The sequence below is a fragment of the Salarias fasciatus genome, chromosome 19 (genome assembly GCF_902148845.1).
Source record: "Salarias fasciatus chromosome 19, fSalaFa1.1, whole genome shotgun sequence".
Taxonomy (NCBI): Eukaryota; Metazoa; Chordata; class Actinopteri; order Blenniiformes; family Blenniidae; genus Salarias; species Salarias fasciatus.
The window spans coordinates 21,775,495-21,789,394 of record NC_043763.1 but is presented as its reverse complement, the minus strand read 5'-3'; the positions used below and the strand labels follow the sequence as shown (position 1 = coordinate 21,789,394).

Here is a 13,900-nt window from a genome sequence, read left to right as displayed (position 1 = left end):
CCGAGTAAAAACACGCAACGAGCAACCAAAAGAAGAGCCGAAACTCTAAAAGCCAGGCGAAGACACAACGGACGCACACGACAGCGGCTCAACACTGCCACCTGACTGGAGAAATTATTCATCACCACAAAAACAAGTGAAGATCACAGATTCTTGACAGACATGAAACTGCAGAACCATCCATAATCAAACGGTTACAAATATGTTGACAACTGTGTTTGACTCAAGTTGAATGTATTCTCAAGCACAGTCAAAAAAGAAAGAATACAAAGAGCTCACAAAGCTAGCTACTTTTAATCTGGAGTCCATAGGTCAGTTTAATCTATACCAAGTGCCTTTATTTGAAGTATTTCAATAGTGGCAGGAGTATTTCATCCCAGTTGGAATGGATAGTGTTTCTATTTATTTATTTAGAGTCCAACGGAGACCTTGTTTTCGACAGGAATCAGGTGTCGTCTGCAGTCACGGTTTTCCCTCCCGGGCGGCTCAAACGAGGTTAATTCACCTGGTAGCTGAGAATGTGTGAGTCAGCTGTGTGTGTGCTTGTCCCGTGATGGTGTGTTCACGTGCCATCTCTTCTCATTGCAGTGAGCTGGGAAGTGGGAACCCAGCCAGCGGTATTTCTTACTGTGAAGTTTGCCTATTAATTGGGACGAGGGAGGGACATGACACGCAATGCCCTGAAGAATGTAAACAAGGTGTGATCATCACATTTGTCCAACCTGTCACTTCCATTCCAAATTAAAGCTCATGGAAATAAGCAAAGTACCTGTAATGACTCATGATGCAGAGGAAGCAAGTCGACAGAGCAACATAGTGTTGTGATAACCTTCAAATTTAACCTTTCAATTTTTTTTTTTTTTTGCTGTGACACAGAGAATACTTGATGAAAATGTGGATATTTTCACAAAATCAAACGGACGCAAATGAAAACTACTCCTCATTTTTGAAAAGGTCACCATCTGCTTGGTGGTTTATTGCGCTTGTGAACTGTTTGGGGCTTTGATTTTTGTTGTATATCAGTGTTAAAATGTTTGCAGGGCTGTTAGTGGGTTTCTTTTTACTCTGTTCTTGTGGTTCAGTTACCCTAACTAGCTCAGCTGAGTTTAAAGTTGTCAGGACCATTCGTAAGAAGTGAAGTGTGTTTGAGGTCCTCCTGCCGCTACTCTTCTTCAACTTCCATCAAAACAAAAGCATCTGCTTGCTGCAGTTTGTTAAAAGAAACGATTCCTTCTCAAACATGGGTTAATGTCGAGATTGTCATCATTTTTGTTTGGTTTTGTTGAGATTATACAGACATTTTCATCTTGTATACTTTGCACCACAACAAACAAAAACTTTCAGGTTTAAATTTAAATGTTATTATGGTAACTGTTTTCCTGGCTTAAAATGATACAAACAATTCACCTGATCTGAACACGTAAACTCTGAATATTTACATGACTCAGCCCTGTGATATAGAAAGTCTAACCAATAGATGAAAAAAAGGCAGAATTCAAATGTAAAAATTAAATGGGCCTCAAGTTCTTTTTTCTTTTTTTTTTCCCCAGAAACAGAAATAAAGTAGCTCTGAGGCTTCGTGCCCCTTTGATGCGACACACTCCCACAAGTGGGTCACCAAACATGTGTTTGTGCTCTTGGCGCATCACATGGGACAGAAACGATATCGAAACACAGCAACAGATGTGCCGCTTCGCGGACAGCTCACTGCAAATAAACCTTTCACCACTTCTGTGTGAAATAATTCCAGAGTAACAGATGCTGTTGACCTGTGTCCGCTGCTCCGGCCTGTGACTTAACACCGGATGTTTTGACTCGTTTCTCCTGGAAAAATCAGATAAAACACAGACTGGGGTTAAAGATTAACTTTAATGACTTCCCAATAAGGAATTCTGATCCTAAGTAACACTTCTTTACAGTACTATACAGTGATTAGACATTAGCTGTTAAAAATACGAAGCAATAAGACTTTTTTTTTTTTTTTTTTTAACACATTGTGCACATTCACATCTCCGCAAAGGATTTGGCCTCGTTCTGCGATCACTGCAGCACTGAGCATGACAACACTGCAAAAACACACTCAACTGCTGCAATTCTTCATTTTCTGCTTGGATTGTTACACTTATTTCTAACAAATCTGAGCATTTTTCCACAAATACTGTGACAAGTGAAGTGAGAAAAGAGGCGGCAGGTGTCTCAGAAAACTAACGAGGGTTGATGTTTGTGATCCTGCAGCTCCAAGTCCAGATCAGCAGCCTGCAGAGCGTCGGTTGATCAAAATCAGAAAGTGCAGAAAATCAGTTCAGAGTTTTCCTAATGTTTGGTCCATTACCGGTTCATAAATCACCCTCATCTGTTCAGACGGATTTAAATGCAGCGCTGCGCCGGCAGGATAACAGCAGGTCAGTGTTATTGCTACTGGACAGTCAGTGGAGATGCAGAGAGATCCGCTGTTTGGACAGTTTGAAGGTGGCTGTCATTTCCTCATCATCGGAAGAACTTGAGGTAAACCACGGCTCCCAGAATGGCCAGCTCCATCAAGATGATCACACCTAAGAGCAGCTTGTTTGTCACCAACCTGCAAAACACACAAAATTAAAGCAAAACAATAAGCAGAGCACAACCAACACACAAGTTTGTTACGAGGCTAATGACCTATTTCATTTCTTTAAATCAGAAGTGTCACACCACAGATGCTCCACTCAACATGAAATGTGGCTTCACGTGGACAGTAAACAAAAATGCATTTGGCGCTGTAAGGTGTTGAGGTGGAGCAGCAGAGGTGAGGATGTGGGTTGAGTCTTATTCAGTGCATTTCGGGAGTCATTTCACTATAAAACTCTAAACAGTAGCGATCCTGCTCTCCCACAGTCTGGGACCAACAGTGCTTCAGAGGGTGATTAACAGGCTTCACAGATTCAGTGCCAAGAAGAAACGTTAAAAGAAACAATGGAACAAATATCCTCTCTTGTTGTGCTCGGTTCGGGTACACCACGTACTGAAATACACGCTGTAAAATGCTTTGCTCGCTTACTTTGAAAAAATCTTTGTTCTTCCCAGTCAGAACAGTCCACTGATGGATATTATTTATGTGTTTTAACAATGATTAATGCAAATAACATGCATCGTAGGACACAAGTGTTGAAAAATATGTAATGAGTCTTTTGCAATCAGGAAAACCTTTCAGATAAAAATGTGATTTGTGGTCGCTTTAAAAGCCTTTATTTTACATAAAAAGCACAAAAGGTTGTGACTGTAAAACCTTGGAACATCCATTAATCACACTCTGAGGTAAAAATTATGAAATTTCCAAGGATTTCACAGAGTTAAGGGTTTCAGGGCCACATGCAGCTGAAATTCAACTGAAAAGGAGTACAAAACTGAACTTTTCAATTTGGACAAATTGCAGTGGCCTTCCAACACTTTTGTGTTGCCCTAATTAGTGCCTGAAGTTTATTATCCACTCCTGCATAATAAACCTATTATTTGTATAGTAATCTATTTGACAGGCACACCTCACATTTGTGTCATTTTTCTCATAATTTAATTAAAACTTCTAAATTTCCAAACATTTTAGACAAACACATTTTAAAGTGTTTTCTTTAATTCTTCCAAAACTATCTCAAAATATTCTGTCCTTTAAAAACAAAACAAAAAACAAAAAAAAAGTTGAGTCCAAAATTAATTTACAAACAATTAAGATAATGGGGGTTGAAACAACTTAAGAAAAAATTTTGATAATAAACTATTATGCGCTTCGATTAAAGTTGAATAAGACTAAGAGATTCAAAAATACAATTTAAACCACTTTGAAGACACACTCACCGCCTCGACATGGCACGAAGAATTTTCCTGCTTCGACTGAGATTCTCTCCGGTATTCACCAACTGCATGGAAACGAGAGACACACCACATTCAAGCAAACGCCGTCTTTTTCAGTTGTGCTTCTTTCTGGTGTCGGTTGGCCCGTTAACCGGGTGAAGTGTCATGGATGGGTTAAAGTCAACGGACTTCAGTGAAGCCAGGAATCATCATGTCAGGATTCAGGAAGGCCACACTTGAAAGTGAAGACAATGCTGAGTGTGAGAACACTTCAGAAGAGGACAAGATGTTAATAATTCATCATAGAAGACGTTTTAAATAGATCAACTGATGCGGGGTGAAGTAAGACACGTTTGAAATGAGTGTTGTTTTAAATAAAGTTTGGTTTCTGTCCAGAAAAAAAAAAATAAACCCACTCGTGTGACCATGTTTTTCTTCTTAATGAGGCTTTTGATGACGTTGGAAACCAGAGCTGCTCTATCAAGTTTTGCCAACCCCCCCCCCCGCAGCATGGATCGACAGCTCACTCTGTTTCTGCTGCGGTCCAGCTGCTCCCTCTGTTCGCCCAGCTCTTCGATGATATCCGTGCCGATCTGCTCCGTCTCGGCCGCCAGGCGCTGACTCCGCTCGATGCTCTGGCTGGCGTTGTTCAGGGACTCGGAGCCCTGGAGCAGCAGAGCTCTTTGAGACTGTTGGTGAGTCTGAAAAAGAAGACCAAAGAGACGATAACCAGCAGGTTTACAAATGTCATTGCTACAGCTTAATTACACTGCACGTTCTTGTGATTCCCAGCATTGATGGTGACAGTATGTCCAAAAAAATGTGTGAACTACTTGGGAAGGATTATTTCTGGTAGTCTAAATGTGGTAATCATGTATACTCTGTGTCACAACAAATAAAATCTTTAACACTTTATTGGTCTGACTAAAGATAAAATTAGGCTTTCTGTTTAATGACACCTACTTTATGAATACATTCTGATTGAGTTAGTCAATATTTAATAAAAGGTCCATCACAATATTTATGTGATGGACCCTGGATCTGTTCATGCCTCAATGCTGAGGAGAGGCAATCTCAGTCTACACTCACACTTTGTTGGTTTTGGGATGAATAGATGCCTTGTTGACTCCCTGGTTGGTAAGATGAGCCGAACCCGAGTTCTGAGGTCTTCATGTCCCTCTGCAGCTTGCCGAGGTCCCGGCGGTAGAGACGTAGCTTAGTCGACATGGCATTTCTGAAAGATGACGGAGCCACACGCAGCTCTTCTTCCATTCCTTGCAACTAGAATAGTCAAAAAAAAGGAACAGTTTTTATGCTGTATTTACAAAATCATACATACAACTACAGCAGGGTCATAAGAGGACTTGTGGAGGTGACAGGGCTCAGTGCATTAGCTGAAGTCCATGGAGGGTAAAGACAGAGGACAGTCCCCTGAGGGGCTCCTCATCATTCCTCCACTGAGATGAAATGGTTGAACAAGACCAAATTAGTATTGTTTTATATGCACATTAGGAAAAAGAACATCAACAAGAGCCATTTCTATTGATGCCTTCATAATGTTGCTTCAGGTCAAAATTTAATCAAAATTTCATGATATTTTTTGTCACCCTGCTTGAGGAAGGTTGTAGGTGAATTATAAAGAGCAGCTCACCACTTCTTCAGCCTCCCCCTGCCTCTCATCAAAGCTCCTCACCAGCCTCTTCCTGTCTTCTACAAAGGACACAGCACAGAGATCAATGTAACTTCACACGACACGATTCCAGACGTTAACTCGTTCATTTGTTTACCTCCGTGACTCCTCAGGGCTTTCTCCGGCATCAGCTTCAGCTCCTCGTACAGAGATCTGTACATTTCGTGTAACTTCTCAAACTCTTCTGAAGACATGTTTGCAGCGAATCACGCTCCGTTTCTTCTCGGGAAAATAAATGCCAAGTCTGTCCCGGATTCAATGAAACTCTAAAGGTTATTTGGCGATTTATTGCAGTTGTTTGTTGTCTTGATGATAATCACAGCCATGGGACTCTTCCGCATGATGGACCTCGTGACGTAAAGCCGGAACAAAAAAACAAACAAACCAACAAATAATAATTCCAGTCTAATTTTTCCTGATAAATAAAGCATTTCTTTTTCTACTGAAATGCATTATATTGTAAAGCGCCCATAAATATAAAGCTATGTGTTTGCAAAAATCTATTTCACTCAGGCATAATGCGGTCAGCTTCAACACTGCTTTCTGGGTTTTGTAGTTTTTACCGACGTACGAGCGAACAACGTTACGTTTACACAATTTACGCACTTTATTTGATTAACTGTGTCATAAAAAAGCAGTAAAATAATGAAAACAATAGCAATAAGTGGACACGAGACAGCAATATGAACAACCTGGTCAGATTCCAACACGGACCAGGAAGTAGATCAACAACGCAAAAATGTAAACAATGGAAAGAGCTTTAACCACAGAACTACAAATACCCATATTTGACTTTAAGTATTGCTTATAAACTATTATGTTTTTATGTATATAATTTTGCTGAAGTTAAAATGAAATTTACACCATGTAATCTTCTTTACTAGTTTTAAAATCATAAATTTTCGCACACAGAATTTGATTAAGTGGTCAAAACCTTTTGTCTACATTTTGTTGTGTAAAGACAGGGTGAAATGTTACTTTATGAAAATGCTCGGGTTGCATTTCTGCGTAGACAGCGGAAACGCTACTACTGCACACTTATGACTAGATGGACAATAACAAGAACAGCGGCCTCCAGAGTGACTCCAGGCCGTGCTCTGCTGAGACTTGGTGGTTTTGGAGCCACCAAGCCACCTTTAATAGCAGTCCAACTTGGTTGTCTGTCCAGACAAATGTTTGCATAAACGCCATTGTTAATGTTTATTGTGTATTATTATCTGCATGCAAATGTGTGTGGTTTCATTACTAAAACAACTTGCACCCGCTAGTTGCCCAACATATTGTTAAACAGTTTTATTTTATATTTTTGTGTAAATGGGCATTGTTGCAGATTGTAGAAGCGTAAACACAAAAAGTTACTGAAATCATCCATTTTCACGTAAAAACCAGAGCTAAATCTGACTTTATTTTGAGACCTTAATAGTCTGGACTTGCTTGATTTTTTTATTGAAATAAAGACAATTTCAGTGCACGTACTCTATGCAACTGAAAAGGAAAAACAAAAGCAAATTTTTTCAAAGGTTATTTTGAACCATTTCACCACTCAAGACCAAACTGGGCTGTATGTGGGCGATGTGCTTGACTCCAGTGCTTTAATTAAACCCCAGTTACCCGGTTAATGATTACACCTCTGTGGGACTCATGCGTGGGTCTGGAGGACTACAATCCCATGATGCAGCTGGAGGAGCGGCTCTGTGCTGCTCTGCGTTGACATCAGCTGTTGTGCCTCAGCAGCAGCAGCAGCAGCAGCAGCAGCATCCTGCAGCAGGACACGGAGCCGCTCTCAGCCGCTGCGGGATGTTTCTCTTTCTGGTGGTCGTGGGCCTCGGGGTGGGCACGCTGCTGGCCGTCGTATTCGCCCCTCAGATACGGTAAGTCACGGATTCGATACGGAATGCTCCGGTATCTATCTCGCACACACATACACACACTGTACACACACCACAGGCCGGCTGTCACTCGCTCGGACACTCCGCTGCACACATTACACCCCGTTTTAATGAGCCTGAAACACACTGTCTGTTTTATTCAACACCTTTTGGGCGCGTGCTGTCTTTGCTTTAAACGCGCTGGAGCTGGTTCTCCCGAGTGAAGCGGGCTGATGGAGCGGTGGGAGTTCTTGCATGGAGATGAAGCGGGTGTCTTCATCTGAGCGGCTCGGGCCTATCAGCTGTCCGCGCGTGGGAGGAGTTCGCTCTGTGCGCGTGACTCCCACGGAGCCATTGGCTGTGACGGAGCCGCGCGGCGCGGTGGCGCGTGTCGCACCACCCCACGAGCCTGCTGATCATTTACCAAACTTTCTCTATCGATCACTCTCCCCCACTCAAAGTTTCTAGAACGCTCCCTGAGCCCACCGGGTGAACTTATGGGACCTTCTCCCAACTTCCGAAGGTCCACTTGTCAAGAATTTCAGTCCTTTTTGGCCAACTTGCTGTTCTTGAAAATGGTAAATAGATTTCAGTTAAAAAGCTCTTCTTTCTCCTCTTGAGCAGCCGCTAAAGTGCTTTACAGCGTAAATCACATTCAGCTATTAACAGACCAGTGGAGGCAGCAGTTTTACACACAAAGTGCTGCAGTTCACTCATTTGGAGGCATTTGGGGTTCGGTGCCTTGCTCAACTGCTTCACAGCCACCTCATCCAAGAATGAACTAATTCATTTCCCGGTTCAATTAGAATTGGTATTAAAACAGACCTCAAATTTTGGCATCATGAGACCAAGACCACGCTTACAATTGATCAGCTGTATCTCGCCACTGGAGGCTTCAGCCGGGATGTTCCCAGACGGAAGAGTCAACTGAGTTTAGAATTTCAGCAGGTTGGACAGAGATACGGAGAGACTGGAAGAGTCACCAAAAGACGCATCCCACAGTAATGACCGCTTCATTAGCCGGGATGAAGACTGCTCAATTCCAGGCACATTTAAGGAAGTAGAGAGATGTCAGACCAGTGGAAACCGTTTAGATCGCTGTGGTCTGCAAGGTACCTGAATGCACCATCGGGCACCGGCCTCATCGTCTTCCTGGACCAGGGAGCACAGCGCTGTCCGAGGGACCGGTTTCAGGGTGAAAGAGGTCTGAGACGCGACGGGAAAGGCAGAGGTAACGGCTGGACATCGCTGTGTCTAAGCAGGAGATATGCAGCGGGGGGAGTGTGCAGGTCGGCGGCTCGTCTGGACGGGAAGACGGTCCTCATCACGGGAGCCAACACGGGGATCGGGAAGGAGACGGCGCTGGACCTGGCCATGAGAGGTGAGTTTCAAATTCAATTAGCAGGAACAGAAGGATGTAAACAATGAGCCAAAGATGCGAAAAAGTTATATTTTTTTTTATAAAGGACGTTTATGCGTCACCTTTAGTCGTCGTGTTTGACTAAACGTGGTCTCTTCTGTGTTCATAGTCTAGCCGCTTCTCCTTTTCCCCCCACAGGCGCTCGGGTGATCATGGCGTGTCGAGACGTGGAGAAGGGCGAAGAGGCGGCGGCCAGCATACGAGCGGCGCACTCCAGCGCAGACGTGGAGGTCCGAGAGCTGGATCTGGCCGACACCTGCTCGATACGAGCCTTCGCACAGAGATTTCTCCGAGGTGGGGATGGGGGGGTCATGGGGATGCCTTTTCCCAGCAGGGCTTCTTTTCCTGATTACAAAATTAAGTTGACGTTTTTTTTCTGTATTTATCATTTTAGAAGTGAACCATCTCCATATACTCATCAACAATGCGGGGGTGATGATGTGCCCCTACACAAAAACCATCGATGGCTTCGAGATGCACATCGGAGTCAATCACCTGGGTAAGAAGACACAGAGAGATCAGTACAGAGATCAAAGCTGAACCTGGAATTCATTTATACACGTCTCAGGCTTCTCTCACACATTGTTTCAAGTAACACATCATTTTTGTCGCGTTTACAAGACGTTTTGAAACGGAAGAAACGCTGAAGATGTTGTAATTTTTCTGCTGAGCCACTAGTGGGCGCTGTTTGTTTTTGAAAGCACAGAGAACAATACGCTTTAAATATCATTCTTGCATGGTTAACTGTCGATGCGCCGTTGTTGTTATTGTTCATCTACTCGCACGTGTGCAGAAGAACTATTTACAAGCAGCGTTTCAGAAAAGTTCAGTTTTCCCCCCGTTTTCACGGATACTGAGTTTTTTTAAAAAGTGCCACCTTGGCAGCCATTTTCAAAAAGTTGCTTTTGAGTGACTGAGCACCGTTGTCATGTGAACAGGGCTCTAGAGGAGCGACGACGGCCGGGAATCACTCGTTTTGATATTATTAATGGGTAATTAATGACTTTTTCTTTGCTGTTTTTTGTTGCAATGACAGATATTTCATCTGAATTAAAACTTAAGAGTTCCACTTTGTAAAAACGCTCTCCTTGTCGCGTCTGTTCGATGTGACTCACATATTATGAAAGTGGGTCAGCGGCTGTGTTGGATCGGCTTCAGATGCCCTCTAAATAAAGTCAAATGGCGCGACATCCCGATCTTCCTTCCTCGATATAAAGGCTTTTGGAAATTAACAAGTTTTCACAGATATTTCTGTAGATTAAAATGTAACATATTTTTTATCTTGGGAGTTAATTAACCAGCAGGGCTGTGTGGGTTTTCTCCAGGAACTCCTGCTTCCTCCCACAGTCAGAGCACAGAGAGACGTGTGTGTTCGCTGTATTAAAAGTGTGTGTAGGTGTAAACGTCCGTGCCATCGCCTGGTTTCCGTGAGTTTCCGTTTTGAATGAGACAAGCAGTGAAAATGAGTTAGAATCTTAAAAAACAGCCTCCGGCTGCGAGTTCACCGGGTCGTGGAATAACATGATGAAGTGTAAAAGATCTGATGCGATTCTTCTTTTAACTTCACCACATTTAACGAGCTGAAAGCTGGAAAACGTGCAGCTGCGCTCAAAGCTAGAAGGAAAAACTAAAAGCATTAAATCATGTGGACTGAAATGGGAAAAGCTCAGTATTTAAAGCTTGTTCGCAATTTTTTGAAGTTTGAAATTCAGTAATTGTATGTGTGTGTGTGTGTGTGTGTGTGTGTGTGTGTGTGTTTTGGTCGCCCCTGCAGGTCACTTCCTGCTGACCTCGCTGCTGATCGGCCTGTTGAAGCGCAGCGCTCCGGCCCGCGTCGTGGTCGTCTCCTCGCTGGCGCACAACTTCGGCTGGATCCGCTTCCACGACCTGCACAGCCAGGGAAGCTACAACAGCGGGCTGGCGTACTGCCAGAGCAAGCTGGCCAACGTGCTGTTCACCAGAGAGCTGGCACGCAGGCTCAAAGGTGACACACACACACACACACACACACACACACACACACACACACTATAGAGGGTTAATAGTTGGCAGCGACTGAAATTATCATCATTTATTCCTCCTTTATGTGGTTTCCTTACACATCTCACACTTCCTTCTCTCAGCAAACTATTCTGCCTCTTTTTTTTTCTGTTTTTGTTTTTTTCTGGATTCGGCAGATAATCATCTCATTAAAACTGTGACTTGTTCTTGCCAGACGGAAGTGTTTCAGCCTTCTGTGAAATGTCCGATTTCACAGAATATATGTTTTGGGATGAAACTCCCCCAGAAGAGGAATTAAAAAACACAAAAAGCAGACTTTTAACTTCAGCTCCAAACTTTTATAAGAAGCAGAAAAAGCTTCTTAAAGACACTTTGAAAATTAATGCTTTGAAAGTTGAGAGTTATCTAAGAAAATGAGTGAAATCTCGAAGCTGTGTGTATTTTTTTCAGGTTTTTTGTGACGGAAATGTCTGTTTCCACCCCGTCAGGCACCAACGTGACGGTGAACTCGGTGCACCCGGGGACGGTGAACTCTGACCTGACCAGACACTCGACCCTCATGACCATATTCTTCACCGTCTTCTCCATGTTCCTGAAGACGCCGCGGGAAGGAGCGCAGACCAGCATCTACTGCGCCGTGGCCGAGGAGCTGGACTCCATCAGCGGGCAGCACTTCAGGTACCGACAAACACAGCGGCGCCTTCAGCGTCTGGCGGGGGATCACGTGATCACGAGTACAAGACGAAAACAGATCTCAGCTGTTTTTCTTTTTTTGATGCTTCGTTCCCTTGTGATCTGTGGAAAATGAGATAAAAGCTTTAAGAAACACTGAAAACCACAGAAGATTTTACAGCGACAAGGATTTTCCATTAGTTGTTTTTTTTTTTTATACTTCTTTCGCACTGCTACACTTGAAAAACATGGAGAACAGATCTAATTGACCGTTAAAGAGACGCCTTAGCTGTTTAAATTAAATGACGTGCATCAGATGAAAGGCTGCAGTCGCTTCTTTGCTGCAGAGGTCAGATCGTCCGGTTTACATGATCACCCAATAAACTGATCAGATTTATAGGAGCTGTCAATATCGTCGCCAAAGGAACTGTCTCCTCGTTCAGAGTCGGATATGATCAGAGTGATTGTGCACGTCGATTCTGTTTGTTTTTATTAAATCTTTTGGCTCGGCATCAGAGATCTTTTCACTTGGATCCCCAGCAGCTGCTTCATTACTTTTCTTAATGTCTCCTCCGTTTAGACCATTCTACCATTAACCGTGAGCCGTACAATGTGAGCTCAATGAGTGAAACTCCAAAGTTTTATAACCGCTAACAAACAAAACTAAACACTTTGCTTCAAGCTTGTAAAAGAAGTGTTGTCTCTCAGCTATAAAGACTTTTTCCAGTCCTCTTTCAATTAGGATTTGACACGGTTCGCCTGCTCATCGACGTCGCAGTCTGCCTTTGACTTCTGGAATTTACACTTGAATCTCCACTACATGTCAAACTCAAGATGAACGATTAAATTCTAACGTATTGAAAGGACTAGTCTGTTAATACAACATAAGAACTAAACCCCAGAGTACAGGAATGCTTTAGAGATGAGGGGAAAAGGGGAAGAATATGAGAAAAGAGACATAAAACTTGTTGTACTGGTGGAGCGTATATGATCCATCTGACGTCCACAACATTCCGCATGAAAGCATTCAGTTCAGCATTAATGAAGTCTATATTTCTCCACTGTCTGGAGTAAAAACCAGGATGATTCCAGCTGTTCTTCGTTTTGACGTGTTGCGTTTTTGGCGTTGAAATGAGACAACACAAACAGGCCGCCGGGCGGGAGACGGCCGGTCTGTAATCCTGCACAAGGTCACCCAGAAATCAGATGACTGCACTCACAGCGATGAGTCACGCCATCATTAGTGGGGTTTTTTCATCCTCTAATAATCCCCCCTCCTCCTCCTCCTCCTCCTCCTCTTCCCTTCAGTGACTGCGCTCCCGCCTTCGTCGCCCCGCAGGGCCGGAGCGAGGAGACGGCGAGGAGACTGTGGGAGGTCAGCTGTGAGCAGCTCGCCATCGAGTGGGACTGAGCTCCTCCTCCTTCCTCTTACCTTTGATTTCTTTTAATTACGGTTTTAATGTTCTGTACATTGGTACGTTTTTTTCTTACCCAAATAAGCAGTCAGGTCAATTCTGTAAGCGGTCCTATGACGTGAAGTGGAAGTCTTTTGTATAATAATGTAGTAATTACATTATAATAACTTGAGTATTTTGGTGCTCTGCGACATTTTTCTTCAAAACCAAAACCACTCAACTGTATTATCATGTAACCACAAATACCTTTTTGGACTCTATATTTTTGTGACACAATGTGAATACAGTGTAGGCAAAAAAGCAACTTGATGTATTGTAAACGCTGTAGGATACAGTCAAGGGTCAACGCAGGGTAAACGACCAGCATCTCTATCAGATCTGCTTCTTTCCTCCACACGTTTTTTGCAGTTTTAAGAAAAATGGCTTGAATTTTGTGCCAGCATTTCTGAAACCAAGTGCAGGGGTTCATACAGCGTTTCCAGGTTCATCTCCAACATTATCCGCTTGAGTCTGAGCCACGATCAACACTTCAACTGTATCTTGTGATAACTGCGAGCCAAGACAAACGGAACAAGAGCCGGAATCAGGTCCGCAGACTTTTGAAGTTTTTTTTTTTTCTCCCCCTTTTGCCCCATTTGCATATTTCTGGAGGAGATTATAGTTTTACATTTCTAAAAAGGAAACCTCCCTTCTCATGTTTCCTTTTGCAGCATTCACACGCAAGGATGCCAAGAGTTTACATTCTGTGTTTTATACGAGTGAAAACATGCCTTTTACTACACGTACGTTCATGTTCAGAGTTGAATGTTTACATTTTATGTAAATAAACTGAAATCTTAGTATAACTCCGGTGTGCTTTCATGACTCCTCCTACAATTATTATGACAACAGAGAGAGGTCTTGAACTGCTGCCTTCATCTGCTCTGTTAATGACAATAAATGTGAGTTTATGGGGCATGAAGTTGGAACAGGAGAGGAAGCGTCGATCCTGCCAAGCTGGTTTCACCAAGCG

At 43.1% G+C, this 13,900-nt stretch overlaps 2 protein-coding genes across 2 annotated transcripts; one reads left to right on the top strand and one right to left on the bottom strand.

The window, feature by feature from the left end:
- Positions 1-1,850: 1,850 nt before the first annotated feature.
- Positions 1,851-5,871, bottom strand: vti1b (vesicle transport through interaction with t-SNAREs 1B). The gene is made up of 6 exons (XM_030116999.1): positions 5,610-5,871; positions 5,474-5,532; positions 4,912-5,103; positions 4,350-4,523; positions 3,826-3,887; positions 1,851-2,578 (listed from the first exon to the last, which is right to left on the bottom strand). The coding sequence occupies exons 1-6, from the start codon at positions 5,704-5,706 to the stop codon at positions 2,488-2,490; spliced, it is 675 nt and encodes a 224-aa protein (XP_029972859.1). The 5' UTR covers positions 5,707-5,871; the 3' UTR covers positions 1,851-2,487.
- A 1,357-nt stretch (positions 5,872-7,228) lies between these two features.
- Positions 7,229-13,727, top strand: rdh12 (retinol dehydrogenase 12). Its single transcript, XM_030116998.1, has 7 exons — positions 7,229-7,383; positions 8,643-8,761; positions 8,939-9,094; positions 9,195-9,299; positions 10,575-10,784; positions 11,290-11,479; positions 12,782-13,727. The coding sequence occupies exons 1-7, from the start codon at positions 7,310-7,312 to the stop codon at positions 12,882-12,884; spliced, it is 957 nt and encodes a 318-aa protein (XP_029972858.1). The 5' UTR covers positions 7,229-7,309; the 3' UTR covers positions 12,885-13,727.
- Positions 13,728-13,900: the final 173 nt, after the last annotated feature.

Bases quoted from the DNA above. Each gene is read 5' to 3' on its own strand.
- vti1b (XM_030116999.1), bottom strand. From the start codon at position 5,706: ATGTCTTCAGAAGAGTTTGAGAAGTTACACGAAATGTACAGATCTCTG. The intron at 5,104-5,473 runs GTGAGCTGCTCT...TGACTATTCTAG, and splicing joins AGGGGGAGGCTGAAGAAGTG to TTGCAAGGAATGGAAGAAGA. The intron at 4,524-4,911 runs GTGAGTGTAGAC...CTTCTTTTTCAG, and splicing joins CATCCCAAAACCAACAAAGT to ACTCACCAACAGTCTCAAAG.
- rdh12 (XM_030116998.1), top strand. From the start codon at position 7,310: ATGTTTCTCTTTCTGGTGGTCGTGGGCCTCGGGGTGGGCACGCTGCTG. The intron at 10,785-11,289 runs GTGACACACACA...CCACCCCGTCAG, and splicing joins GCTGGCACGCAGGCTCAAAG to GCACCAACGTGACGGTGAAC. The intron at 11,480-12,781 runs GTACCGACAAAC...TCTTCCCTTCAG, and splicing joins ATCAGCGGGCAGCACTTCAG to TGACTGCGCTCCCGCCTTCG.